The 26,589-nt window shown below is 39.4% G+C and overlaps 1 protein-coding gene and 1 long non-coding RNA gene across 4 annotated transcripts in view; one reads left to right on the plus strand and one right to left on the minus strand.

Moving 5' to 3' along the window:
- Positions 1-26,589, plus strand: part of LOC116833994 (uncharacterized) — a 41,977-nt gene that overhangs the window by 3,757 nt on the left and 11,631 nt on the right. For 2 of the 3 annotated variants that reach the window (XR_012655342.1, XR_012655344.1), the window contains exons 1-4: positions 420-507; positions 1,591-1,686; positions 24,408-24,543; positions 26,017-26,164. This is a non-coding gene — a long non-coding RNA (uncharacterized LOC116833994). Of the gene's footprint in view, positions 1-369; positions 508-1,590; positions 1,687-24,407; positions 24,544-26,016; positions 26,165-26,589 lie in introns of those variants that run through there. The other variant, XR_012655343.1, reaches the window with a different exon arrangement.
- Positions 439-24,819, minus strand: ABHD3 (abhydrolase domain containing 3, phospholipase). Its single transcript, XM_032795803.2, has 9 exons — positions 24,436-24,819; positions 21,497-21,660; positions 19,473-19,655; positions 17,428-17,473; positions 14,350-14,462; positions 9,329-9,502; positions 7,116-7,164; positions 6,863-7,028; positions 439-617 (listed from the first exon to the last, which is right to left on the minus strand). The coding sequence occupies exons 1-9, from the start codon at positions 24,595-24,597 to the stop codon at positions 439-441; spliced, it is 1,236 nt and encodes a 411-aa protein (XP_032651694.1). The 5' UTR covers positions 24,598-24,819.

Raw genomic sequence — 26,589 nt, forward strand, 5'->3', positions numbered from 1 at the left:
GAAATGGATCAACTTGTAACATGCTTTAAAATATAATACATGTAATTTTGAGAGTTAGTTACTAAAACTGTTATATTACAAGTCATCTAAATTGAGTCTCCTAAAAATGACCTGTCTTAAATTAACCCCCTGAGGAATTATAACGTTTGCTTAATGGTTTTAGTTAAGTGCAATTTCATATATTTAGAGTGTTGTTTTATTTAAGGTCATTCTTGATAAGGCATATTAAAAAACTACAAAAGTGACAACATAATATTTATTTCTTGCTACAAAATTTTAGGCAAAAACTATTTTTTGCACATAGCAATGGATTTCATCCAATTGCTGGCTTATTTGCTGTATACACAGTAATTAAAATTTGTGCATTAGGCTGAGCTGCTCTTGTCAGATCATGCTACTGTGCTGAAACTATGGGCTGGACAAGATGCCTCAGAAGAGCTACATGCTGCAGATTTTGTTTCCATGCTCAAACACAGCCTGCACAAACTGCTTGAAGACTCTGTCCATGTAAGTATACTTCCTTGGCCACATCCCTTCTAGAAAACCAATGTGGCCTCCACAAGAAGTAAGAACCAAAGCAACATTTGGATTTTGTTTGGCAGTTTCTATAGGTATAGCTGAAAAGAAAAGAAAAGAAAAGTATAGTAAGTCTCCCATCTCATTATTTCTCTCTAACAAATACCATGCATCCTAATCGTACAACAGAAATACAGAAGAGGGCATTGCAGAATTGGGATCTTAAGATGTCAAAAGATATCTCACTTTGAATCATTAACTCACCTCATTTGTGCAAATTTCTAGATGATGCACTGATTGATCCTCTTCTCACTCACACTGATGTAAATTAAGTGTAACTCCACTGAAGCCAATGCAGATTTACAATAGTGTAAAAACAGCATAAGTGAGAGGAGAGTCAGGTCTATAGTTTAACATATGTGCTTCAATATTTGGCAACAGATAAATGATGGATTGGCAATGAATAGTCCTGTTCTTGTTATATTAGGTATGAACCCTGCAGTCATTTTAACATTTTGTATTTAATATATTTCTGTAAATAGCCTTGTAAGAATTTGTTTACTTTAGGAATCTGAGTTCAATGCTTATCACAGTGAAAGGCTAGCAGCCATAAAGACCGAGATGTTCAATGTCCTTATACAACTATGTCAATGCTCAGCATCAGTACAGGATTATTAGTATCATCATTATTATGTATTATATGTATTACAGTAGCACCTAAAGGCCTCAACCAAGATTTGGGCCCCAGCCAAGATTTGGAATCCATTGTACTGTGATCTCAATGGGAATTAGGTGCCTAAATACCTTTTGAGGATCTGAGCTCGGGCAAGAGACAGTGCCTGCACACAAGAGCTTACAATGTAGACAGGCAAAGAGTGGGAAGGGAAAGAGGCACACAAGAGTGACTTCCCCAAGGTCAAACACCAGGTTAGTGGCCCTCTCTAGGTTAGGGACTGCTAGTAAATAAGTTACTCAGAATTAGATCAGTTGTGTAAAATTAGACTCTAAACTGCAATGATTTGGGCATATGCATACATAGAAATTACAATGAATAATTTTGTCTTTTGATTTCAGTGAATTCAGATGGCCAAAAGTATTCAGAGCTGAATGGCTACAACATTGATCCACTGGGTAACCTACAGAAGAACCCTTGATAAAAGAAAAATAAAGGTAAATTAAATTCATTTTAACAATATAGAAAGCACATGTATTCACAAAATGACAGATCAATGCAACTGTCTAACTATTCTGACATGGAATAACTATCTGACATGACATGATGTTACTGCAACTTAATGGAATTGTTCATGCTCAGGGTGTAGTGCAGGGGTAGGCAACCTATGACGTGTGCAGAAGGTAGCACACAAGCTGATTTTCAGTGGCACTCACACTGCCCAGGTCCTGGCCACTGCTCTGGGGGGCTCTGCATTTTAATTTAATTTTAAATGAAGCTTCTTAAACATTTTGAAACCTTATTTACTTTACATACAACAATAGTTTAGTTATATATTATAGACTTATAAAAAGAGATCTTCTAGAAAGGTTAAATGTATTACTGGCACGCAAAACCTTCAATTAGAGTGAATGAACGAAGACTCGGCACACCACTTCTGAAAGGTTGCTGACCCCTGGTGATTAGTTATTTAAAGGAGTTGCAATTGAAAAATGAGTAACTGAGGTTTAATGTGTGTTAAATATATTTATTTTTTACATACCAAAAGGCCCTGATTTACAAGGCTTCTGCCTTTAGTGTATAACTTCAGTTTTCAAATATGCTTTTTTGCAGGAATGGAAATAATAAAACTACAAAAAATTGTGATTAGATTCTACAAAAAAATTACATTATATTTTAACAGAAATAAACAGGTCTTCTGCCAGACAAAGTATATTTCTTCACCTATCCCTGTCTCGGATGTAAATTAAGCACTGTAAAACAATGGAAGCCCTATTTGCATGTAGAGCTAACAGGAAAAACTGGTTGATTGGGGATGTGAAACCAACTGGGTGTGGAGCATGTTGGAGAACAAACAACAGGGAGAAGAGTCTTATCTGGGGATGCGCTTCAAAAGGGACATGTCAAAGATTTACTGGACTATATGAGGAAGGAAAAAGGTGCCCTTTCTGATCCTTCACTGAGGGAGCAAAAAAGACTTCGCTTTTCACATTCATGAAAACTGGATCCTGGCCATGTGGACTAGTGATGCTGGGAGGTTGCTTTAGGGGAGAAATTGCTTTAGACAAGGATTTAGCCTGTTAGAGTTAACTTTGGACTCTAAGAATCATGTTATCCCTTTTGTTTTACATGTAACTTCTTGTCCTTGCTCACTATGTCTTACATCTTAATCTTTGTAAATAGATTCCAGTGCTGTGTTTTTGAAAGGGACCTTATCCTGAGTTGTGTCAGTCAACCAGAGACAATGTATTTCTAGGAGTGTCCAGTGACAGGGGATGGATACTACAGAGTGGGATGCTGGCAGAGGGAGGGACTTGAGAGATGGTGTGCCTCTGTCACTAGCCTGCACAAGAGAGTGTGAGGTCTGTGGAGACCTGGAAGTCAGTGCTTGTCTGTTGCCAGAGGCTGTTGGTTTCAGGGGGCGGAGCTATAGCGGGCATCAGGCAAGACAGCTTCACACTAAGGACAGTTGTGGTGAGGTGCCTCACAACCCTGAGTACCACTGGGGAGCATCACAGTGCAACCTTTGTTCAAAAGCTATTCTATTCTTTATGTCTTCCATCCCTGACAAATTAAAAAAACAAAACAAACCACACACCCTAAAGCATAGAACAGCATGAATTTTGCTAATTGCCTACTCTCATGTTTTCCATCCCCTTCTTTTGACTCATTTCTCTGTTGTCTATCCATGAATCCCTTACTCCCATTTTCTGACTCTTCCCCCATCCCTAATCTTTTTATCCTCTCTTTTTTTTCTTTGGTCTCTTCTGACTAGTTCATTCCATTGAATTGTCTGCAAAAAGGAATGCAGAGTGAAATTGAACAATGATGTCATGTTGTAAGTTTAAACCCCAAAAAAAAACAGAGTGAAGAGAGAAAGATAGTTTAGTAAAATTTACACTGTGGTCTGAAGAGGGCACAGATATTAATGGAGTGGAATGGTAAGGACATGCTGACAGGGCACTAAACTGCAAGGTCAGAGTCTCAGATGTGGGATAGTACTCTCTCTACCAGCACCTGGCAGACCATTAGAATGAGGAAATTTAGGTCACACTGCATAATATGCCACTGAAAGGCAGTGATCAAAGAAAATGATAATTCAGCTAGAGAGTCAAATATGACACTATGATGACCGGCACTACTAGTGTCTGTTTTGTTTTGTTTTGTTTTGGGACAGATGAAGGTTTTTTGCGCAATTCAAAATAAAAGCTGAAATTGGCTATATCATGCCTTTCCTCATACCATGAATTGTCTGGATTACTCGGGGTGAGAAAAACGGCTTGGGGTTAAAAATACTTGATGCAAATGACACTTACTTTTATTAGTTATATACTCTGAGAACAGTCAAGATTTGTATATATTATTGTATTTTCATACAGCTGCATCAGCCATGCCTGCACTAGGTAATTTAAACTGAAACTGCCATCACTGAGGCATGCCTGGAAATAATAGATACAGCTTCTTCATATTGTATGAAGATCCCTGTGTACATTTTTCTGATTATAGATCCAATCCATGGTGTCTTCCACCGTTATGTTTATAAGTGCAAAAGATATCAAAAACTGCATTTACAGATGATATAAGAGCAAATGGCTGTGCAATTAAAGGAAACAGATGCAGTGTCTGCATTTCTTATGGTCAATCAGCCTTGAACAATTGAAAATGGGGATAAAACTTTCTAAATTGTAATTAGAATGTTAAGTGACACAGACTCACGTCTGGTGGATTTGCAAAACATCTAGCAGACAGGTGCAGCCAGCTTCATACAGGGAGTTGTCTGGATACGAGAATAATCCCGGAGTAGCTCTTTTTAGAGAACACTCTCTGCTAGGCTGAGGTTGTGTTTCCAAGTGGCAGCATTCTAAGTTTGATCCTGTCTGGAATTGTGGCGTTCTAAATTTTTGCTACTAATGGGGAGCTGAAGCATGCATGAAAGGTTGAGAAGAAACCACAAATTTACTGGAAGAAGTGTGAGGAGGCATGCAAAAGAAGCCAATTCCTGAAATCAGTGAAAGCTTGGAGTCCTCCTGCTCAGAGTCGTTCCCAGCTCAGCACAGGTCTCCACAGTCTAGTAGGGGATTAAGCCTCAGAGGGAAAAGGGGTAAATAGGTTTTTTATTTCTACCTTGAAAAACTTCTGCTATCCAATACATCATCACTTTCTAGTAGTCAAGTAAATGACAGCTAAGATACCAAATTCATCAAAATGAGTGTCTGAACAGATTCCTCGCCAGTGGTTTTTATCCCCTCCAATAATATTTCTCTATTTTCTATGCTGTATGAAACATTACCGACCTTTGACAGTAGGAGGAGCAAGGACCAAAAAAAAGCCCGAACATCCAAGAACTTTACTTAATGGAGAAATGCAGGTTAGAATCAGATTTTAAGGGGAAACACAATCACTACAAAAAATTGTAATGTTCTACAGTATCTTTCAGTTCTATACAATACCCCCACACCAGGATGTGTTTAAGTCTCTATTCTTGTTTGTTTAGCACCAACAATGGCTGCAAGACTGCATGATGTATACAAAAAAACACAAAAAAACAATCCTTGTGCAGCCCACAGTTCAGTGTGCATTGTGTCCCCCTTCGTGCCAGATTCATAGAGGATATGAACGTGCTACAACTGGCAGTTTTAGCTTACGCTGTAGAAGCTTGTGCTTTAATTCTGGGGGTCCTGAGTTCAGTTCAAGATGACTCTTGAGTCTGAGACCTTGTCTTTAACTGAAGTGGGAGGAGGAAGAAGGTGGTATAGCCCTCACTAGAGGCCCTTGAAAGCATTATGCTGGCAGGAACCAGGAGGAGTAATGAATGAATGGATCATACTACACCAGGGGCATGGGGAAAAAATGATCTCAGTGGTGGTTCCCCCAATACCCATATAACAAATGTAACCTGTGCTTCAACCACACAGCCCAATAGCCTCAATAGGCAGTGCATGAATTTCAGGTCTATGGTCACACCCAGATACTCCCAATCAAGAGTGGTGTGTGTTGCTTGCCAAAAGTGGTAACTGCCTGGTCTCCACTTCTTTACACTACCAGTGCAGGAGTTCTAAGAGGGTCAAAAGAGGTCTCTCCTTCCTGAGTATACCTGTACTGAAGCAGCCATAGCTGATTTGCCACAACTTGTTGTGTGATCCTACTTAACATTAAATTAGTGTAACTTTTAACATATTCATGACACACATATAATCTCCCTTCAGTTTCTTTAAACTTCGGTTCAGTACTCTAATCTATTTGCACGATCTCCATGGTGTCCTAGATTTTCTTATGAAGATCCAGGTCAATTTACAATGGCAATGGCAAGTTTCCCTGCATCAAATCAACATTTTATACTTCCAGATGTCAGCAGTCCACTGCAGAAGATTATGTCATTAATTAGCTCAGCCCTGGCTAGTTTCTCTTTTACAACTTTACTTTTATTCATGGAAAATATAGCCATCATGCAGACCACAGGACCAAAGAAATCTTTAACCATGTTGTTAACTGACTTAATAGGGTCAACAGTAAAAGCCTGATTGCACTATCCAGTGATCAGGATGAACTATTTTAAAAAATATATTGTGTTTTTACAGCTTAACTGTTATTGGCTGACATTGATGCGTGTAGGGCAACTTCATCCTCCAGTCAGATTTCTACTAATATTGATATGGGACTTACTGTATAAGATCACATCATCTGTGTCCCTTCTGCTGTTCTGGACCAACAAGAAAGCCATGTCAGCACTTTGGCCAAGGTATCAAATGAGATTTAAGGATTCTAAACTTCCTTCTTATCTTTAATCATCAGAGGGAACCAAATGATTTTTGCATTAGGTATTGGACCTCTATGTCACAGAGGTTATTGCCAGGGATGGCTATAGAGGAGTTCAAGTACCCTGAAACATGAGCAAATCACAGTATGACGTGTTTTATAGGAGCTGACTTACAAGAATGCTGGTCAACAAAAGAACTAAGGATTTTTCACCTTGTATTAGTTAGGCCTCTCCAATACCTTCAAAGTTAATCAGAGTGGAAAATGGGAACTAAAAATATCACTATTGATGTACAGTAGTACTTAAATATATCTCACTCAAATATAGCCTGTTCTTGAATCTATGCAGTTTTCCATCTTACTGATTGCATACATACATACAGGTATAAAGAAAAACATAAAAAAGCCTCCACTTACCATGACCTGGTGAAAAAACATCATCCAGAGAGTTTAGACATAACACTGGAATTCCTATTGACTTCAGCTTGTGACATGGACTAGCATCTACATAGTAATCATCAATGGTACGGTAGCCAAACATGACTGAGGTAAATTGCTTATCAAACTCCCTAATGGTTTTAGCCTGAAATACAGAATTCAAATCAGGAACAACATCAGTATTTGGAAACCAAAACATGAAATCAAAAAGAGAAAACATCTATCCATATACCTTCATGACAAGATTCATATCAAATAATTTCTCTAACATTTGTCGATGTCTGGAAAAAAAATGAGGGGAGGGGGAAGAAAAAAATGATTTTACAGATGTAGAAGTCATCTGCCTTACAAATATATACTCAAATAAATATCATCATAGAGAAAGAACACATTTGTTTTATTTCTCAGACTTATAAATCCATCTTTCCAGGACACTAAGCAATGTGCACTTACTTACAAATACAACCAGAAACTAGAGCTGTCAATTAATCACAGCTAACTCACGCAATTAATTCAAAAAAAGTAATTGCAATTTAAAAAATTAATTGCAATTAATCACAGTTTTAATTGCATTGTTAAATAATAGACTACCAATTGAAATGTATTAAATATTTTGGATTTTTTTACATTTTCAAATATTTGATTTCAACACAGAATAAAAAGTATATACTGCTCATTTTATATTATTTTTATAACAAATATTTGCACTGTAAAAATAATAAACAAAAGAAATAATATTTTTCAATTCATCTCACACAAGTATAGTGGTGCAATCTCTTTATCAGGAAAGTGCAACTTACAAATGTAGATTTTTTTGTTACATAATTGCACTCAAAAACAAAATGTAAAACTTCAGAGCCTACTCAAGTCCACACAGTCCGACTTCTTGTTCAGCCAATCACTAAGAAAAACAAGTTTGTTTACATTTATGGGAGTTAATGCTGCCCACTTCTTATTTACAGTGTCACCTGAAAATGAGAACAAGGTGTTCGCATGACACCCCAGCATTGCTATGTATTTACATGCCAGGTATATTAAACATTCGTATGCCCCTTCATGCTTTGGCCACCATTCCAGAGGACATGCTTCCATGCTGATGATGCTCGTTAAAAAAATAATGCATTAACTGATTTTGTGACTGAACTCCTTGGGGGAGAATTGTTTGTCTCCTGTTCTCTTTCACCTGCATTCTGCCATATCTTTCATGTGATGGCAATCTCAGATGATGACCCAGTATATGTTGTTTATTTAAAGAACACTTTTACTGCAGTTTTGACAAAACGCAAAGAAGGTACCAATGTGAGGTTTCTAAAAGTAGCTACAGCACTCAACCCAAGCTTTAAGAATCTGAAGTGCCTTCCAAAATCTGAAAGGGAAGAGGTATAGAGCATGCTTTCAGACGTCTTAAAAGAGCAACAGTCCAATGTGGAAACTACAGAACTTGAACAACCAAAAAAGAAAATCAACCTTCTTGGTGGCATCCGACTCAGATGATGAAAATGAACATGCGTCAGTCGGCACTGCTTTGGATCGTTATCGAGCAGAACCCAGCATCAGCATGGAAGCATATCCTCTGGAATGGTAGGTGAAGCATGAAGATGAATTGAAAATACTATTACTTTTGTTTCTTTTTTACAGTGCAAATATTTGTAATAAAAATAAATATAAAGTGAGCACTGTACACTTTGTATTCTGTGTTCTAACTGAAATCAATATATTTGAAAATGTAGAAAACATCCAAAAATATTGAAATAAATGGTATTTTATTATTGTTTAACAGAGCGATTAATCATGCGATTAATCATAATTATTTTTTAATCGCACGATTAATCTCGTTTAATTTTTTAATCGCTTGAGAGCCCTACCAGAAACATGGATGAAATCTGCATTAGTCATTAGAAAGCTGACGAGGATAAAAAGGAGAACTTTGATTTTAGGAACAAAAAAATCAATTCTTTAAGACTACATGTGAGCTACTCTTTCTCCTCCTTTTTGTTTTCAGAGGTGATTTTTTTTAACAAATTCATATCTATGTAGCCATCAAACTAAATGTGTTAATATTGGCTAGTTTATAAAGAAAATCAAATTGGTGCCATCCATCGAAATCATGAGTAACCTTACAATAATCATTGTGTGCATAATCATCAGTCCTGTAGAAAGGGACAGCACAAAGCTTATATACCATTTTAAGTCCCACTTCAGATTTATTTTGAAGACTGCAATGGTACATAAGCTGGCTCTCTGTACAAGAGTGAATTCCATCCATGAAGAAAATCTTTCAAGCAAGGAGATATTTCCATTTCAGAATTTCCTGAGATTACACACACAAAGGGAAGTATTATGCGAAATGCAGCAATAGCATTCCTTTCCCAGGAGGCCATATATCTGGCTTATATTGCATACTAACATCTTCAACCTTTCTAAATATTTCAGAAGGTGACTCACCTACTAATAGAGGACTGTAAACAAGTAGTCAAGTAGTAGTTAAAGAGAAACCAGTTTAGTGGTTTCTCCAATGATTCTGCAGACTCAAAAACATTCCAACCGGCTGAGAAAATTGCTGCTGCCATCAAAGGGGTTTCTTGGCCACTTTGGCCCAGGTAATTTAAAAGAAGCATGCTACAAAGAATAAGAATAAGAATAAAAAAAATCAAATGGTCAGATCACTCATTTACATATAATCACATGTATAACAATCTGCCAACTTTAAGCCTATTCTTTTGTAAATGGGTTCTTGCACTACCCTCATCACCACGGTATCAGCCTTCCAATAGTGCCGTAAGTGATGTGACTAACATCTGTCATGTGTTTCATTTTCTCTCTCATCCTGTCCCCAGGAGGATGAGGGTATGCAGTGTTGTGTTGTGTTTTGTTTTGTATTGGATGGGGGTATATTTTCAATATGTACAAACTGCTAATTGTTTACATTAGAAAAGGCAAGGTCAGTTAAGTGTGCCTTGCTCTTGGAACAGAAAGTTTTGCTCTTGGAGCAGAAAGTGGTAGGTCTTACAATATTTCATTTTTCTTAAAACTCTTGAAAACTGCAATCTACCCAGTGAGACATGTGTGGGCTGGCGACAGTATTTTAGCCTCCACAATCACATTACACTTGGGAGCATGTATGGTGGGCACAGTTCTTGAATATAAAGGAGATGAAGAGTTATTTAAAGTTAGGAAAAAATATAGCCCAGAACCCCTGGCCTAATTAAAGTCTTGCCTTCCTAAGTACTGCTACTTAAAGTCTCCATTGCTGCTGTATGCCTGAGATGAAGGAGAGCTCACTGATACCTGACACTGCAGATGCAGAAAGATTAAAAATAAATCAGGAGGATGGGTAAGATAGTACAGGAGAAAAACAAAAGATGGCCTGAAAGCTAGAAAGTCAAAAGTTTCACATTCCTTTGCTGTCTAAGGGCAGATTGTGGCCCACCCTGCCTGCTTTCACAGCGGACTATTGGAGTATAAGGCATCCCTTTCCTCCCCTGCACCAGCTAGTGATGGGTACCAGTGCAGAAGGGAGAACAGTCTCCAGAGGCTGGTACATCCCAACCCTACACATGTTGGAAGGGAGCAAACAGGAAAGAATGTGACATGTTGTACTGTCCGGCATACCCGGGGATGTAAGCTCTGACTGGGATAAAGCTGATACAGGGTTTGTATCCCCACATCCTTGAAGCAGTGGGAAACTGGGAGGCAACACAGGTACATGCTGCCCCATACACAGAGCTTATGGAAAAACCCACAACTCATTTCTAAGCCAGTAAAAATGTTGATGTGGTAGAACAGGCCACAAATGGAAGTTGGAGAATATATGTGGTGGGAAAGATATTGAGAAGCTTCATGCTAGAGAAGCAGTGCCCCTTCCAAAACAATACAGACCGAAAGTCAAAGAGAAGTGTACTTTAATTTAAATGTACATCACAGGGAAGTAAAGTTAATGTTTTATTTTCTTCTTAATCAGCCAAAATTAAGTTTCTTTTAGCCCTGCAATCTTCTTATGAAATGTTGTGGGTCGTGTTATATTTTTAAAAATGTCTGTCAGGATTCTACTTGTATTTTTGTTTTCGATTTAGAACATTTTAAAATTATTGAAATAATTTAAAAAGTTCTTTGAGATGAGTATTTTGAATAGCTGCTTCTTATAAGGTCCTGATACTGCAAAGACCTATGCATGTGCTTAGCTTTAAGCAGCTAAGTAGTCCCATTCACTACGAAGATGCTTAAATTTAAGCATGTGAGTAATCCCAAAGTAGTCAATTTGGGACTACTCAATTGCTTAAAATTAAGCATGTGCATAAGTCTTTGCAAGATCAGAGCCTAGAGAAGGTAACAAGACAAAATAGAGCATGAATCTATTATATGATTCAAACATAAAAGACACAATGAAAAACCAGTTAAGATTACTAAGGAACCATGGCAAACTTAAAATCACAACAACCCCAGGGAATGCAGAGTAAATCCATATACATACATTCATCATCTTCTCATATATGCAAACCAACAGACAGTCACAAACACAGATTGGTGGTTCCCCTTCCAAATTGAGCCTATTCAACCACAATCAACCAGGTTACACCCACCTACCTTGATTCTGCCATTTGCAATAATCTATGGGGAAAAAATGTGTTTCCTACATACGCAACAATACAAATCCAATACACCTGCAAATGACACATTCCCAAACAAACTTCAGTGGTACAATGAAATTACGCATAGCAAAATATTGATATTTCACCATTCTAATGAGGGTGTTCAGACAGAAAATGTGAAAAATCGGGACAGGGTGTTGGGGGTAATAGGAGCCTATATAAGAAAAAGACCCAAAAATCGGGACTGTCCCTATAAAATCGGGTCATCTGGTCACCCTAATTCTAACAGTAAAAACCAACAACTGGTTAAGCTGTCTAAAGGGGAACAGCACCAGATTAAAAATCCAAAACTGGAAGGAAGTAAAGATTAGTCCCACAGGCACTCTGAAGCAGGTAAATCCATTCCACAGAATTATTCATTATGCAACCAAATGAGCTACACTATGAAATGGGGAGTGCAGAAAAATCTCAGTCATAGTTTTTTGTGATATCTCTTATTTTGTATTTATAACAATAACCACAAAAACCCTGCAATGGTCCAAATCTTGGTTCCATTGAAGGCAATAGCAAAACTCAGTTGGACCAAGATTTGGGCCAATAGGATTTAAAAGCTTCAAAGTTACTTATTTACCTCATTATCAATAACTATGTCCACTGAACAAATCTGTAATTATCCAATAACTTGCAAAGGTCAGTATGGCTTAGTAGGTAAATGCCAGTACAGATAGCCATATTGTATCCATCCTCAGCACAACCCATAAGAAAGGAACAGAGGGAGTAGGAATTTCAGTCCTGAACTCACAGAATTCCCAATGAAAGTTTCCCCTCCCTGGAACTCCTTAATAAAGAGACTCTCTGGGTGTTTCCCTTCCTACCTTGCAGCACAATTTTCCAAGAAGTTGTGCTGGCACTGCACATTGTCCATTCTAATTGTGCTGTACTTCCCTTCTCTGGATAGGGGCCAACACTGAGTGAGTGTTAATAATACTGCTTTTAGCAGCATTAACTCACTGGTTTTGTTGACAGTATTACTTCCTGCTTCCGAATCATACATCTCTGAAGCCCACCCTTCCTCTAACAAACCCTAACTATAAAGTCAGAAGCCCTGCTAAAGTGTAGTTAACTCCTAGGGCTCCCACAGGCTGCTAGGCAGGGAAAGGAACATAATACATTGGCTCCACTTCCTCTATTTTTTGGCTTTGTTTTATTTCATATCTTCTTTCCTTCATCCTTCAGAGCAGATGGAAGTAGAGTTGCTATAATGAGGAAGTTTAGGAAATACTGATTTGTGACATTTTAATAAGTGCCTGTGTACTCTGCAACAAGATGGACCAAAGTTCTGCAACCAGGCACCCAGCTTCTGGGGCACACTCAGGGCTTGCCTACATTACCCTCAGGATTCATGCGCACCGATCAATCCAGTGGGGGTCGATTTATTGCATCTAGTGAAGATGCGATAAATCGACCGCTGAGCGCTCTCCCATTGACTCTGGTACTCCACCAAAGCGAAAGGTGCAAGCGGAGTCGACCGGGGAACGTCAGCAGTCGACTCACCGCAGTGAAGACACCACGGTGAGTAGATCTAAGTATGTCAATTTCAGCTACGTTATTCACGTAGACCAGGCCTCAAAGAAAATCAGCAGAACTTTACAACAAACTTTTAAACAGAGGCTTTATTTAATTAGATCTGATGCTGAAGAATGAAATCAGCATAGAAGCCCCACTTATTTATTTTGATATCACCTTCAGTTTATTTTACATTACCCCACGCTTTCAGTTTTTCTACAGACCAATACCTAACTGCATGGTGGCAGTTGTCAAGGAGAAGCCAGAGTTTTGACAGCTCAGTACTTTTGGCATCTGGGGAGGTGCAGCTCCACTTTGGGATTCTGCAATAAACGCATTGGGCCTGATCCACAATCCACTGAAGTAAGTGGAAAGATTTCCTTTGATTTCAATGGGCTTTGGATCAGGCCTACTAGTTGGATGTTTATGATAAAATGATCAGCAGTGAAATAGTTAACAATAAGACACTTTGTATTGTCCTGTTTAGGTTTCATAATCAATAATCCAGTGTAATGAATGAACAGTTCACACCGCTCAGAGCTATTGTTTCAGGCTGTCTGCAAACACAGAAAGATATCATTAAATTGGCTATATTCAATTTACATTTTAAAGATTTTCAGTGGAATCATGGGCTTGTCTAGACAAATATAAAATATATTTGTAAAGGTGCTAGTTAACATGCTAGCACATTTGAAAATCATAGTGTAGACAGGTCAAATCATTCTTAACATCTTAGCTAGTCAAAGTGAACTCAAGGCTCCCCTTTATCTATACTAGCACTGGGAATTAAAACTGCAACTTGCCCTGTCTATCCTGAGGTTTTAAAATATGTTAGTTAAAGATGGTTTTCAAAACAAACCTTTTATCTTATTTTAGACAAGCCTCATGAAGTATAGGAACACTATTTTCTAAAAAGTGAAATAATGGGTTTTAGAGCATAATTTTATAACCAAGGTGATTTCCATGGCAAATTCCACAATCACAAAACAATTAATGGAGACCTGCCTACATGGACAAAACTTCAATTTTACACCCATGGGTTTCAAAAAAGATTTAATAAATTTGCAAAACCTGTTTGTGGGGGCTGAGAAATCAAATTCAGCCATGTAGATAAGCACCCATCCCATTGAATCATGCAACCTGCTGAACAGAACCCTTAATTAGGATCTTTGTTGATTTTTGTAACTGTATTAACTATTTTAACTCCATTTCACTCCAGAAAAATTACACTGCACTAAACTACAGCCAAACAGCAGCACTCTTAGTTCATGACTGGTAAACTAAAGGGATTTCTATTATATAAATTCTTACCCTCCCATAGAAACACCTGCTGCCATAAATGGAGCTGAGGCATGCATGTTGTGTATATGATGAATAACAACTCCCAAATCCTCTGTGTTAGCAGCACAGTAAGTCCTTGGTGTCTGTAACGAGCCACATGGAAAAACACTAGCATAAACTTTTGCATCATCCTTAAGGACAAACGAAAGTGGAAGCTGGATGGTTAACATAACATGATAAACTTAACATTTCCCATCAAACTACAGTAAGATGAACCTACATAAATTTGGGAAAGAAGTGGCAGTAGGAGTCATATTTTTTAGCACAACTAACAGCTGAGAGGTATGCTCAATATCTGCAACTGTCCAAAAATTAACTGGACAAATTCTGGACATAGAGTCTATGGCTGAAATTTGTTCAAAAATTGATAGGCATCATTGCTAGTTAAAAATCTATGAGGAAGTAAAGCACATCATGAAGACTGCAATGTGTAGAAAGGAGAGTGGCCTACAAGAACTCTCTAAAATGTGTGTAATACCCATTTCTTCATCTTAATCCACATGTAAATGTGCTAGCAAATATTCAGTAGAATTAAATTTACATATAGAAACTTTTAAAAAACTAGTCCATATTTAGGTATTACAAAAAAATCTTGTTTAAAATAGCTTTAGTACTAACGCTATTAAAATCTCTTTTAGGCTAGGCTGTCCCTTTGAGCAGTTTCCAATTCTAATTTAGGCCAGAAATGAAGAAATGAAGAAAGCATTATAACTTCTGATATCTTAGTTTGTTGCAGAAGCTTAAAATACAAAAATATTTAAAGCTGGTTACATTGAAAGGCATCCAAACAAGAGATCTGTTCATTAAAGCTCTGATTTAGGAAAGCACTTCCGGATGTGTGTTCTCCAGTCCTGTTCAGGACAACACTTAAACATAAGCTAACTTTAAGCATCTTTTCGAAGTTCTGAATAGGAATCCTTTCTTGATCTGGGGCCTGGAGAGACTCCCACTGCCTTCAACGAAAATTTCTAGTCCTTATTGTCCCATTGCCCCTCCACTTACCCAAAGAATAAACAAGACTTTATAGTTTTACCTTCCCAGGTTGTGGAAGGCAGTACAAGTGGAGGCATCTACCCTCAGGCACAATAAGAACCCAGTAAAATAGCCACCCCCACCCACACATTCAGTTGTAACCTGTGTATTTCACATATGCAAAACAAAGATTTTTAACTATATACTGGTTATTAAAGATGCCAGAGAAAAATCCTGACCCCACTGAGACCAATGACAAAACTCCCCTTGACTTCAACAGGATCAGGATTTCACCTCAGGTATTTAAAATATCATATAAGTACTCATCTAACATTATCATTTCAAAACAGTAATTCAGTCTAACAGATTAACATTCAACAGAACACCAATGACAGTACAGTATTTTTTAAGTCTCGATTCTTTAAATAGGCATTGTTTAATGGAAATTTAAAGTTAAATCTCTCTCTAAAGACAAGAACAAGAATTATTTTCATTACTACATTTTATTATGTTGTCTGATTATGCTTCAGACTCATTACTTGGGGATTTTATATAAATACGTGGGGGAAAAAAACTGCAGAAAAAATGTTATAACTTCAGCTGTTTTAGTCCATAGTAAGATCTTATAAAATATGTTAAGCCGATTATACTGAAATAAACACAAAGCATTGAAACAAGAGATCTTTTCACTTACTGAATCTGAAATTCATCAACAAGGACTTTGTGTGTCACAAAACAGCTTTGTAGATACATCTCCAAAAGTATGCAGAAAAGTGACTCTTAACATGGCAGTGTTTTCACTGAAACATTTTAATGGGTTAAGAGAAAGCAAAATGGGCATTTTTAAGTTGTTTTAAAAATCAATGGATTAAAAAAATGCAAACCACAACAATACACAGTATTGTGCACACTCATAACAGCTGCAGAACTTGCCAACAAAATATATTTGTAGAAACAAAGCTTATTCAGCAATATTTCAGCACATCTTGATCTTAGCTGCAAAAAGTACTTAGCTTTAAGATTTCAGTAATTTATCACTAGTTTCTAAAATAATATACTGTGTAAATCCTGAAAACAACCCCTGCTAGTAGCTCATCTTGTATTGTAATTGTTGGGGAAAAAATAAAAGTAGGCTTATTTAAAAAAAATCAAAAAACAAAATGTTTCAGATAAAACTGGTTCATTCATACAATAATGCATAACGGTGGGTCAGTTAATAATGGCAACGTTTTTTCAAATTTTATCCAGGTCCAGTTAAAATTCATACAGACACTTTGCTTTAAAGTAACTGCCACTGCTTATTTCTCATTTATGTGTTAAAACATTAGAAAATATTGCAATGGATATGTACATTTAGATATTATAGTATTTTTGAGAAGAAAATACAAAAGATATTAATTTTGCTGGTAGAGATATTAAATTATTCAAATCTTTCTAAAATGAAAGATATCAATTTAATATACTACATCTTTATTGTGCAGATTATAGTACATTTATTTATTGCTGCAAAAGTCATGTTATCCTCCAGAAAAGTAGCTATTACGAAGCATTTTTATTGATGACATCCAACCATCCAAAATTCAGAAAATGACAGTATGATTTCTGAACTTTAAATGTCTATGGTTTGCTATTTATCAAGAAACATGGAGCCCCTACAAGTAAAGTAGATGCCATTTAAGAAATCAATATATTTCTTTTTCATCTTTTAAAAGATGAATATATGCCAGTTATAAAATCAAGAACTAAGGGCCTGACCCAAAACTTACAGAAGTCAATGGGAATCTTTCCATTGATTTCCAGGGCTTTTGATCTGGCCCTAACTGACCAACCACATTTTAGCATATTTCAGTATAAGAACTTAGGTTAAAAATCGAAGATGGGCGCTATTCTAATCTGAATAAATATAATTAGAGATGTGCATTCAGACAACTACAGGCTATATTCTATTTGTTAGTTTTCCACATCAAGTGTGGTCATCTTAGATTAGAATCCAGCCCTAAGAATTAACACTGATGACTTCCATATGAGCTGTCTATACAATGAAAGTTCTTATTTTTTTTAAAAAATTATCCTTACCAAGAGAGTCTCACCAGCAGTTCCTCGGTTGTTAAAAACCACACATCTAAAAATTGAGAAAGTAAATCTGAATATATACATTGTTTATTGTATAGGCGTGTACAAGAATCATCTTAGAATTACACTTTTATTTTTAAAGATCATTTAAAAATAAAAATGTAATGAAAATACATAAAGAAATGTGTTTCAATAAGAAGTCTAAACTTATTTACTAAATATGTAAAGTTCTTATCCTGCAATCTGACCTGCTTGGATGGACCCTTACACCTAGGGTGACCAGATGTCCTGGTTTTAAAGGGACAGTCCTGGTTTTTGGGACTTTTTCTTATATATTACCCCCCACTCCTGTCCCGTTTTTTCACAGTTGCTCTCTGGTCACCCTGCTTACGCCTGCATAGAGATTCACTGAAGTCAATTGGGTTGTATATGGACACGTCTGCCCATGAAGATCAAGTTGCAGGGATCAGAGTCAGTCTATCTAATGCTTATTTGGTAGCAGTCATGAGCCAGAACCAAAACCATAGATCCAAACATCCCAGAGTTTTGCATGGGTTGTTAGGGAGGGGAGTTTTCAATCAGTGCAGCATGGACCTCTCGCTATTTGATCCTAGTGATAGTGGCAAAACTTTTTGGTAGTAAGAATTACCTTGATTTAAAGCTCTTTAGTTTTCTTGATAAATCTTATTGTTCTATTTGTCCTCTCTACTCTACTCTAAAAACTTTTCGTTTTTAAAAGATTAATTAAATGAAAAAAGATTGACTTATTTTTCTTTTAATTCTAGCGATTTTATTGCTTAAAATTAATTTAAAAAACCCCACCCTATTCTGTTGTGACCTGACCTAAACTTTTTTTAAAAAAAGCTATATTCTTCCACTCTTGGGTGCCCTGCTGTGTAAACATTTGTCATGAATACATATAAATACGTCTATTTAAAAAAAAAGGTACCCAAGTGTTTTAGGTTTCGGGGAGGGGATTCCTAAGTTATTTTACAATTTTTTAAAAAAAAATACAGGTATCCGAACCTCCATGTGGAGACTGAGTAGCCAAACATAAATTGTCATACCTGAGCATTTGCAGAAGTCAATATACTTAGTGCCAGAACTCAGTCTGCAGTGACAAATCTCAATAGTCTTGAAATAGGGATTCTGGAGTAATTGTAACGCCAACAGCTCCCAGTCATGGGCAGGCGGGATTGAACCTGAGACCTGTGGAGCTTAGGGCATGAGCCTCTACTACATGAGCTAAAAGCCAACTCTCTCTTAGCCAACGCTATAGAGCAAACTCATTAATCTCTCTCTCTTTTAAGCGGTCTTGGTGCCACTAGATGGGCAGAACGCCACACCCAGAAGGTGTGTGGGTTACATAATCACAATGGTACACCAGGTTATTTCATCCTAAAGCAGAACAGCGGCGAAGTTATTGCACCTGTGAGCCCTCGTTATGATCCAATTCACTTCCCTGATCCAACTCTTCCTCAAAGCCTGAATAAGTGGCAGAACAGACCATGGGTGATAAAATCTATCCCTTAACCATCAGTTTCAGGAATGGAATGCTGCCCCTCTGCACATAGTAGATAGGGGCTTGTAGTCACTGAATCAGTATGGATCCAGTAGCCCATGCCAGAGCTGGCACCCAGCCATCCCCCAACAGTCCCCTCCACATTCGCCCGTTTGGCTCTCAACACAACAGCCCTCCTCTTGAAGGAACAGAGGAAAGGTTACAAAAATAATTAATAAGACACATTTATAAAGAATTTGGGGAATCATTTTTCATTCCCTTGCACCTTGTGTGGTAATTTACACCTGAGCAAAGTATGCAGCAAAGCTGCTGCTCTGACATCTTGCATTTTTCACACACTTTGCACCAGGTGAAGGGCAGTAGAGAAATAGGCCCATACAGTGCTCTGTACAATTCTTATTTATTATTATCAAATATTATCCTATGCCATTGATTTCTGTAGATATCTGTTGCTCTAGTAGACATCTTATACACACACATACATACAGTTTTAGTTGAACAAGCAAAACGCTAAAGTTAAGAGTACCTATATCCCAGCATTTCACTCTGTTGGATCATGTGAAGAATGTAGGATTCCTTGCTTGTTCCTGTGAGGCCAGGCAGTAATAGGATAGTGGGTCTTGTGCTGGCATCCGGAAAACATATGCTGTCATCATTATCAAACCAATCCAGTGAAATCTGTCCTCCATCTGGTGTTTTAATAAGCTCACTAAAAGGAACAGTTCAAGAGACAATACTGATTAAGGGTTTTTTTAAATGTACCATGAAAGCTATTTACAGTTCAGAAAATATTACCTGTGGAATTTATATCCTTAATCTTATTTTAGTATTAAGAGTATTAGATAGCAAAATTCATGGGTAATTATAATTCATTAAGGGCCAGACCTTCAGGTGTGTATGTCAGTATACTTCCACTGCGGAGCTTTGCTGATTTCCACCAGCTGAGGATCTAGTCCTTTGTGAATTACTAGTGAAATCCTGGTCCCATTGAAGTCAATGGGAGTTTTGCCATTGCCTTCTAAAGAGATTGTAATTAACATGCTCATCACTGTAGTATGAATGCCATCCAGTAAGACATTAAGCAATGTGACTAACTTCTGTCACATGTTTTTTTACTCTCATCATCTCCTTGGGGGAGAAATGTGTGCAGTGGGTTTTGTTTTGGTACGTTAAGGCGGTTTTGTGTGTGTGTATATTTTATTGACACAAACACATGTTGCTTACATGAGGCCAGGTTGTCACCTATGTCAGTGGTTCTCAACCTATTTACCATTGTGGGCCACATATGCGGCCCACAATGTATTATGTGGGCCGCATCCAATACTACCTGTACGGCCCTGAGGATGTCACATGGGCCACAGCTCTGTGCTGATTGGGCTGTAAGTGCCACGCAGGCCACAGGTTGAGAACCCCTGCCCTATGTCTACAAATTTTGCTAGTCAGTACTTTTAAACTCATCATCTTAAGACTGCAATAAACTTGATAATATGCCAAGAAACCAAGCAAGGTTTAAACCATCAGATCAAGTTCTGAGTCAGTTTTATAAGCATACTGTATTTTCCCTGTCATCTAGCAACTTTCTGATGAAGAAAGTGAACAAACACTCATATGCTCTATGAATGACCATAGTGAGGCCTGTCTTGCATATAACTTTTCTTTCCTCAGCAATACAAGTACAACACTAGCAGCACTTACTGAATCTCATATTTTAAAGTGACTAAGCCAGATCCTGGGCCCTGCTAAGTCTGCTTTGCACTGCTTCAGCAATGAGAGGCAGACTTAAAGTTGCTCTAAGTGGCCAGTGAGGATTGTTCTTGCATGAGGCAAAGCTCGAGTGGCACAACATCAGTGTTCCCAGATCTATGCCACCTTCCTCACAGACCCGGGAATAGAAGAAATGTTGTGGGGCAGGGAAAGGGGGCTGGCCAAAGCAGTGCCGTTCTCCAGCCATCCTAGCTGTCCTTTAAAATAGTCCTTTGGGAGTTTTTGCATGCTGAAGCTACTCTACGTTGCACAAGGGGCTGAAGTAACATCTGCCAGTGGGCCCAGGTTCAGGGGAGTTGTAAAGGTGACATAAAACCACTTTTCCCTCACCCTCAGGGCCTGTGCCAAATGCAGCTTTGAAGGATCTGAAGATTGAGCCCCATGTGTGTGTAAGGGAGATTATTAGAGAAGGAGCAATAAATATAAATACCTATTCATGTCCTAAATCAAGCATCCAAGAACAAAGGATAAATGTGGGGGCAAGATTTATCCCTGGAATGGAACTCAGAAGCGTTGTACATACTTACCAAAGAGCTGAATTTGGCTCTGGTGGGGAGTTAAAAGGAATACTAAAGGAACAGTTTTGAGCTGGGAAAAAGAGTAATGGTATGCTGCCCCCCTCCCCCATGGTATGGTGTACACTAACTAAAACACATAGATCTATCCAGGTAATTATACCACAGGCATTACTGTGGTTCCTAAATTAGTATTTACATGAAATACTAACAGCATTAATGACAATGTGGCTGCAGAAAAATTAATAACTTGCAAGAAAGAGGCACTCACTTCCTGTACTGCACTGGGAGTCTTGAGGTTATGAAGGGACGCAAGAGGGTCTGCACCCGGCCCTCCCAGCACCATACTGTGGGGTAGTAAGTTTCTGTCACTACAGGACAATGTTCTTGGAGAAAGCGGCTGAAGCTCTCACTGCCAATCACCAACTGAGGTTTCTAGGGAGAGAGACCACAGTCAGGTATGCAGCGTCCATGAACAAAACTCAGGCAAGGCTGTTTCATTCTCTATCAGAGAGCTAATTTATTTTTGTAATTAATTTTGCTTTAATTTTAAAAATGTAAGTACATCAAAAAGCACCAGCAAAAAGCAAAGAACAACACTATTGATTCTAAACATAATGGATTCATGAGATGTTTCTAAAACAGATTATTAAAGTATTTACACTCTCATGAAAAATAGTTTACACTGGCACAATGCCTTCCATCAAAGGATGGAAAGCACTTAGCAAACATGACCTATGTCTCAAAACAAGCTTGTGTAATAGGCAGATATTTTTACCCGCATTTCACAGATGGGGAAATAAAGAAACACAAAGCTTAACCAACACACCCTTTGTACAGGAAGTTTGAGGTCTGTAGGAGCGCTAGTGTTGATAAGTTGCTAGTGTTTTAAACACGATGTTACTTAGTCCTCTCTAGCTTCTCAGCAGTAGTGCAACAGTGGGAAATCTGAAGAAAAATGCTAGACACAGCCTAAAGCCTAGTCGGCAACAGGACCAAATTCTCCTGGCACCCAGTCTTTTGCCTTAACCACAAGGCCATCCTTCTTTTGGTGGAAAAGTCTCTGTGTATATTCCCAGTAATCATATACACTGTTTCCTGTACTTTCTCAACAGATGGAACATCAGGCCAAATCCTTATCTGGTGTAAATTATATCAGATGAGGATCTGGCTCATTGCATCCAAATTATTTGAGTCTGTGATGTGGGGTCCACCTCACACAAGCCCTGACCATGTTAATGTGGGACTGGTAGGTTAATTAACCTTAGATGCTGTATCTCAAGAGGAATCGGGGCTTGATAGGGCCTAGTAGCAGACAAAGCCCAGCTGGGAGCAGATCTGGGCTAACAGTATAAAGTCAGGAAGTGAGAGTAGGAAGGGGCTGTAGGGAGGAGGTCTGTAGTCACTCTCTAGAGCAGTGCTTCCCAAACTTTAACAACTTATATCAGATCTCGTGAACCTCCTCCTAAAATGAATATTTACAGGGATTTTCTCCCTTACCTGAGTATAAATTATAGAAACAGTGATCTTGGGAACAATTTGGGATTTTTATGACATACTAATTACACACTATTTATTATTACGTTATTATCTATCATTACATTCATAATTTTATTACATTATGAAAATGGCAACACTCTTCCAAGATTTCACTTTTGTAGCTCATATCACTCTGATTAAGCCTCCTACATGTTTCATCAAGGAGTACCAGACGTGAAACAGCATGAAGGCATTTAAGAAGCTAATGCAAATAAAGAGTTCCTCCCACAAGCATTCGGGTCTTGAGCAATCCAGGCAAACAATGCATGACTACAACAAAGCTTAAACTTGTTCTGCCAGGAAATCATGGTCACGGGGCTCGGACCACCAGCCCCAGCGCCCAGGGTCCCTAGGGATGGCTCTGTCCGCCATTATAGAATTTTTTTCTGAGAACCCCCGATAACATTTTGTGAACCCTAGTTTGGGAACCACTACTCAAGAAGGAAAGGGAGTTAGCCAGGGGCAAGGAGGAGAGCTGGTGGGAAGGTAAGCCCTGTGTCCCGTCCTGGACTAGGCAGTCTCACAAGAAGTCTAGAGGGGGTGAAGTAGCCACAGGGAAGCTCTGCTGATAAACCCAGAGACAGGCAAAGCGATACAGAGGTGGGGTAGGAAAGAGGAGGGAAACGACGACTGAGCAGGTCTGGACTGCTAGTCAGAGGGTCCCTGGACTGGATTAACAGGAGGGCCTGGCCTCCCCTACTAGCCACTGGGAAGTGGTGCAGGACCTAGAGGTGCAATGGAAGACCCTCTGAGGTGGTTTCCTAACAGCTTGTCTGGTGTGACTGTGTTACCCTGGAAGCAGGGATAGGGACAATAAAGTGACCTGGTCAGAAGGCTGAGTTAAAAGGGAGCATCCCAATTCAGACAGAGGGCTGACCAATAGAAGTGCCAGATGAGGTAAAAAAATAAAAACCAGACCCAGCCACAATGAGGTGCACCTGTGGTGAGCGAACCCCTTCAGAGTTAATTATTTGTGAAATACAGGGAGGGAAACATAGAAGTGTCTGAGCTGCATGTCAAAGTATGCATATCTAGCTAATGACAATGCAGAAAACAGAAAAATTGTATAGAGGAGAAAGATAAATTACTTTCTTTGGCACAATGTTAGTAAATGTTTAGAATCAGACAACAGATGGTTTAGAAAGGGGAGAATTTTCTTACTTTCTCCTTCCAACACTCCTTGTACCCAAAGTCTGTCTACTGAAACTGATAAAAGGGTGCTGTCAGGATAATTTTCTCACCATCCCCTGCCCACCCCCAGAAAAATTGGATATGAAAAAACAGACTTAATAAAACTAAAAATCCCATACACCAGTACAAATGAGCATTCCCCCGGCAGTGTGTGCAACCCAAACAAAGGAGCCCCCCTTCTAGTACAGGCGACAGTGACATTGACTGGAAGCCGCCTAGAAAGTGAAATCAGTCCGTTTTGCTTTTATTTGTCCAACGGTGAAAGAAACTTCAGACGCGAGGAAAGGGGGCGAGTGCTGTAGTGTCTGCGGTTTGCAAATTCCTCTCGGCTTTAGCGAGCTAGCGGCGATTTGTATCAGAGCCAGGGACATTTGCCTTTTTAAAAAAGCGTTTGAACCTGACGGTGACCCTAGTGTAACGCTGTCAGAGCATCCTCTGTTCTCTACCCCAAGAACCATCCTACTGCCTGTCTCCACTCACCTTGGCGATGCTACTGAAGTAATAGCAGGCGAAGGCGGCGCTGAAGCCCAGCACCAGGGACAAGCCCACACTAGAACCGAAGAGCCCCACCGGCACCTGGATATCCAGGTAAAGGGACAGCTCCCGGGTCAGGACCTGCAGATCGGTCTCCAGCAGCCTCATGGCTGCAAAGGCGGCTCCGGGCGGCGGGATGCTGCACACGCACGGGGAGGGAGAAGCGCCCGGCGATGCAGGGCTGGGGACCGGCGCATACACCCTAGAGAAGCACAGGGGGAAGGAGCCCGGCAGCTGACTCCATTCCTGCTGCTTCCCCGGGATCCAGACGGTGCCGAATCTGCCGCAGCCTGCGGAACGTTCCGGGGCACCCCAGCAGCAGCGGAGCTTCCTCTTCTTGCGGCTGCCCAGCCTGCTCCGCCCCTGTCCCTCCCCTCCGGTTATCCAAGGCCGGGCCCGTGTGCTCGGGCGGAGATTACCACAGGGGGGGCCAGGGCGAGACAGCTGTGACAAGGCGCAAGAGCCACACCTGGGTAGGGGGCTAGAGAAACAGGGAAGTGGCGGTGGGGTGGCGGTGGGGAGATCTGCATGCAGGAGGATCCTGCCGCCCTCTAGTTGGTGATGGGGGTGGGGGAATCAAGCTTGTTGCAGGGTGGGCTCAAGGCCATGCTTCCAAAGCGCTTTGGCTCACTACCAGGTGGGAGCGATGGTGTAGCAAGGGCTCCCCTGCATGTCACATGTCCATCCATGCTTTGATAACTCACAGGGAGTGGCCACTGGCCCCTCAGAGACTGAGGTGTGCACAGGAAGAGTGATCTGGGCAGGATGAGTTTATTCTATGGCCCATTGTGAAAGTTTAGTGTCCTTGATGGGCCATCAATACATAGCTGTCTTGCACCAATGTAAATTCTATCTGCTGTGACCCAGGAATACAACACATGTATAAGATACCTGTAAATAGCCAATATTCATAACTTCAGAAACAAAGATGATACATGCATATAAACAGGATGATCATAGTTAGCAAATCGTAACTTTTCCATTGACACCTTGTGATATACTTTGTACAAGATTAGTTGCAATTGCATAACAATTGTAGAAACAATGATAAAAAGGGTCATAGTCAATGATACCTCACCATACATGCTGAGCCAGCTCTCTGCAGACAAGTTTGTGAATCACTGCTCTTGCAGAATAAGTCCATTCAAGGCCTGGGCTTCCACCTTCTCGCTTTCATGGCCAGTGTCTCATTTTCATTCAGTTACTTTGTGAACCACAGTTCTTCAGACAGACCTAAAGTGCCTCCCTTTCAGTGAGAACAGAGACCCAGGCAAGATTAGAATTTAAAATTAATGTGTCAGTTGTCAAAACACCAAAAAATATATATATTATTATTTAAGCATGTGCATATTCAGACAGTAAGAGTAACTAGTAATCTCTCACTTATACAGGGCCTTACACTGGCAAGAGGGCTGAACTGATTTTGTAAGATTTAAAAACATGAATCTTCATGGGCCACTTCATGTTGAATGTGTATCAAAATGTGTGTTAACTACTTATGCTAAACAATCTGTTCCTTCTTTTTAGCTGTGACACACTGGGTATGATCACACTGCAATTAAAAACCTGTGGCTGGTCTGTGCCAGCTGACTTGAACTTGTGGGGTTCAGGCTAAGGGACTGTTTAATTGCAGAACAGATGTTTGGACTTGGACTCTAGGACCCTGAAAAGTGGGGTAGGTGTGCCAGTAGCTATTCTTCCTAAAATGTTTCTTTGTATGTAAAAAGCAACAAAGAGTCCCGTGGCACCTTGTAGACTAACAGATGTATTAGAGCATAAGCTTTCATGAATGGACATTTCCAGAGGCATGTATAAATATGCAGGCCAGAATCAGTCTGGAGATAATGAGGTTAGTTCAGTCAGGGAGGATGAGGCCCTCTTCTAGCAGTTGAGGTGTGAACACCAAGGGAGGAGAAACTGCTTTTGTAGTTGGCTAGCCATGCCTCAACTGCTAGAAGAGAGCCTCATCTTCCCTTGTTGCTTTTTACAGATCCAGACTAACACGACTACCCCTCTGATCTCTGTATGTAGCCAACTTAAGTCTTCTATAAAAAGCAACAATGAGTCCTGTGGCACCTTAAAGACTAACAGATGTATTGG

This window comes from Chelonoidis abingdonii, chromosome 2 (genome assembly GCF_003597395.2).
Source record: "Chelonoidis abingdonii isolate Lonesome George chromosome 2, CheloAbing_2.0, whole genome shotgun sequence".
Lineage (NCBI taxonomy): Eukaryota > Metazoa > Chordata > Testudines > Testudinidae > Chelonoidis > Chelonoidis abingdonii.

What these genes read in the sequence shown, in the direction of transcription:
- ABHD3 (XM_032795803.2), bottom strand. Translation starts at nt 24,597, where the DNA reads ATGAGGCTGCTGGAGACCGATCTGCAGGTCCTGACCCGGGAGCTGTCC. An exon ending in CTCCCAGTGCAGTACAGGAA is followed by an intron (nt 19,656 to 21,496) that starts GTGAGTGCCTCT and finishes TGTTCCTTTTAG; the next exon opens with TGAGCTTATTAAAACACCAG. An exon ending in CTGCTGGTGAGACTCTCTTG is followed by an intron (nt 14,463 to 17,427) that starts GTAAGGATAATT and finishes GGCTCGTTACAG; the next exon opens with ACACCAAGGACTTACTGTGC.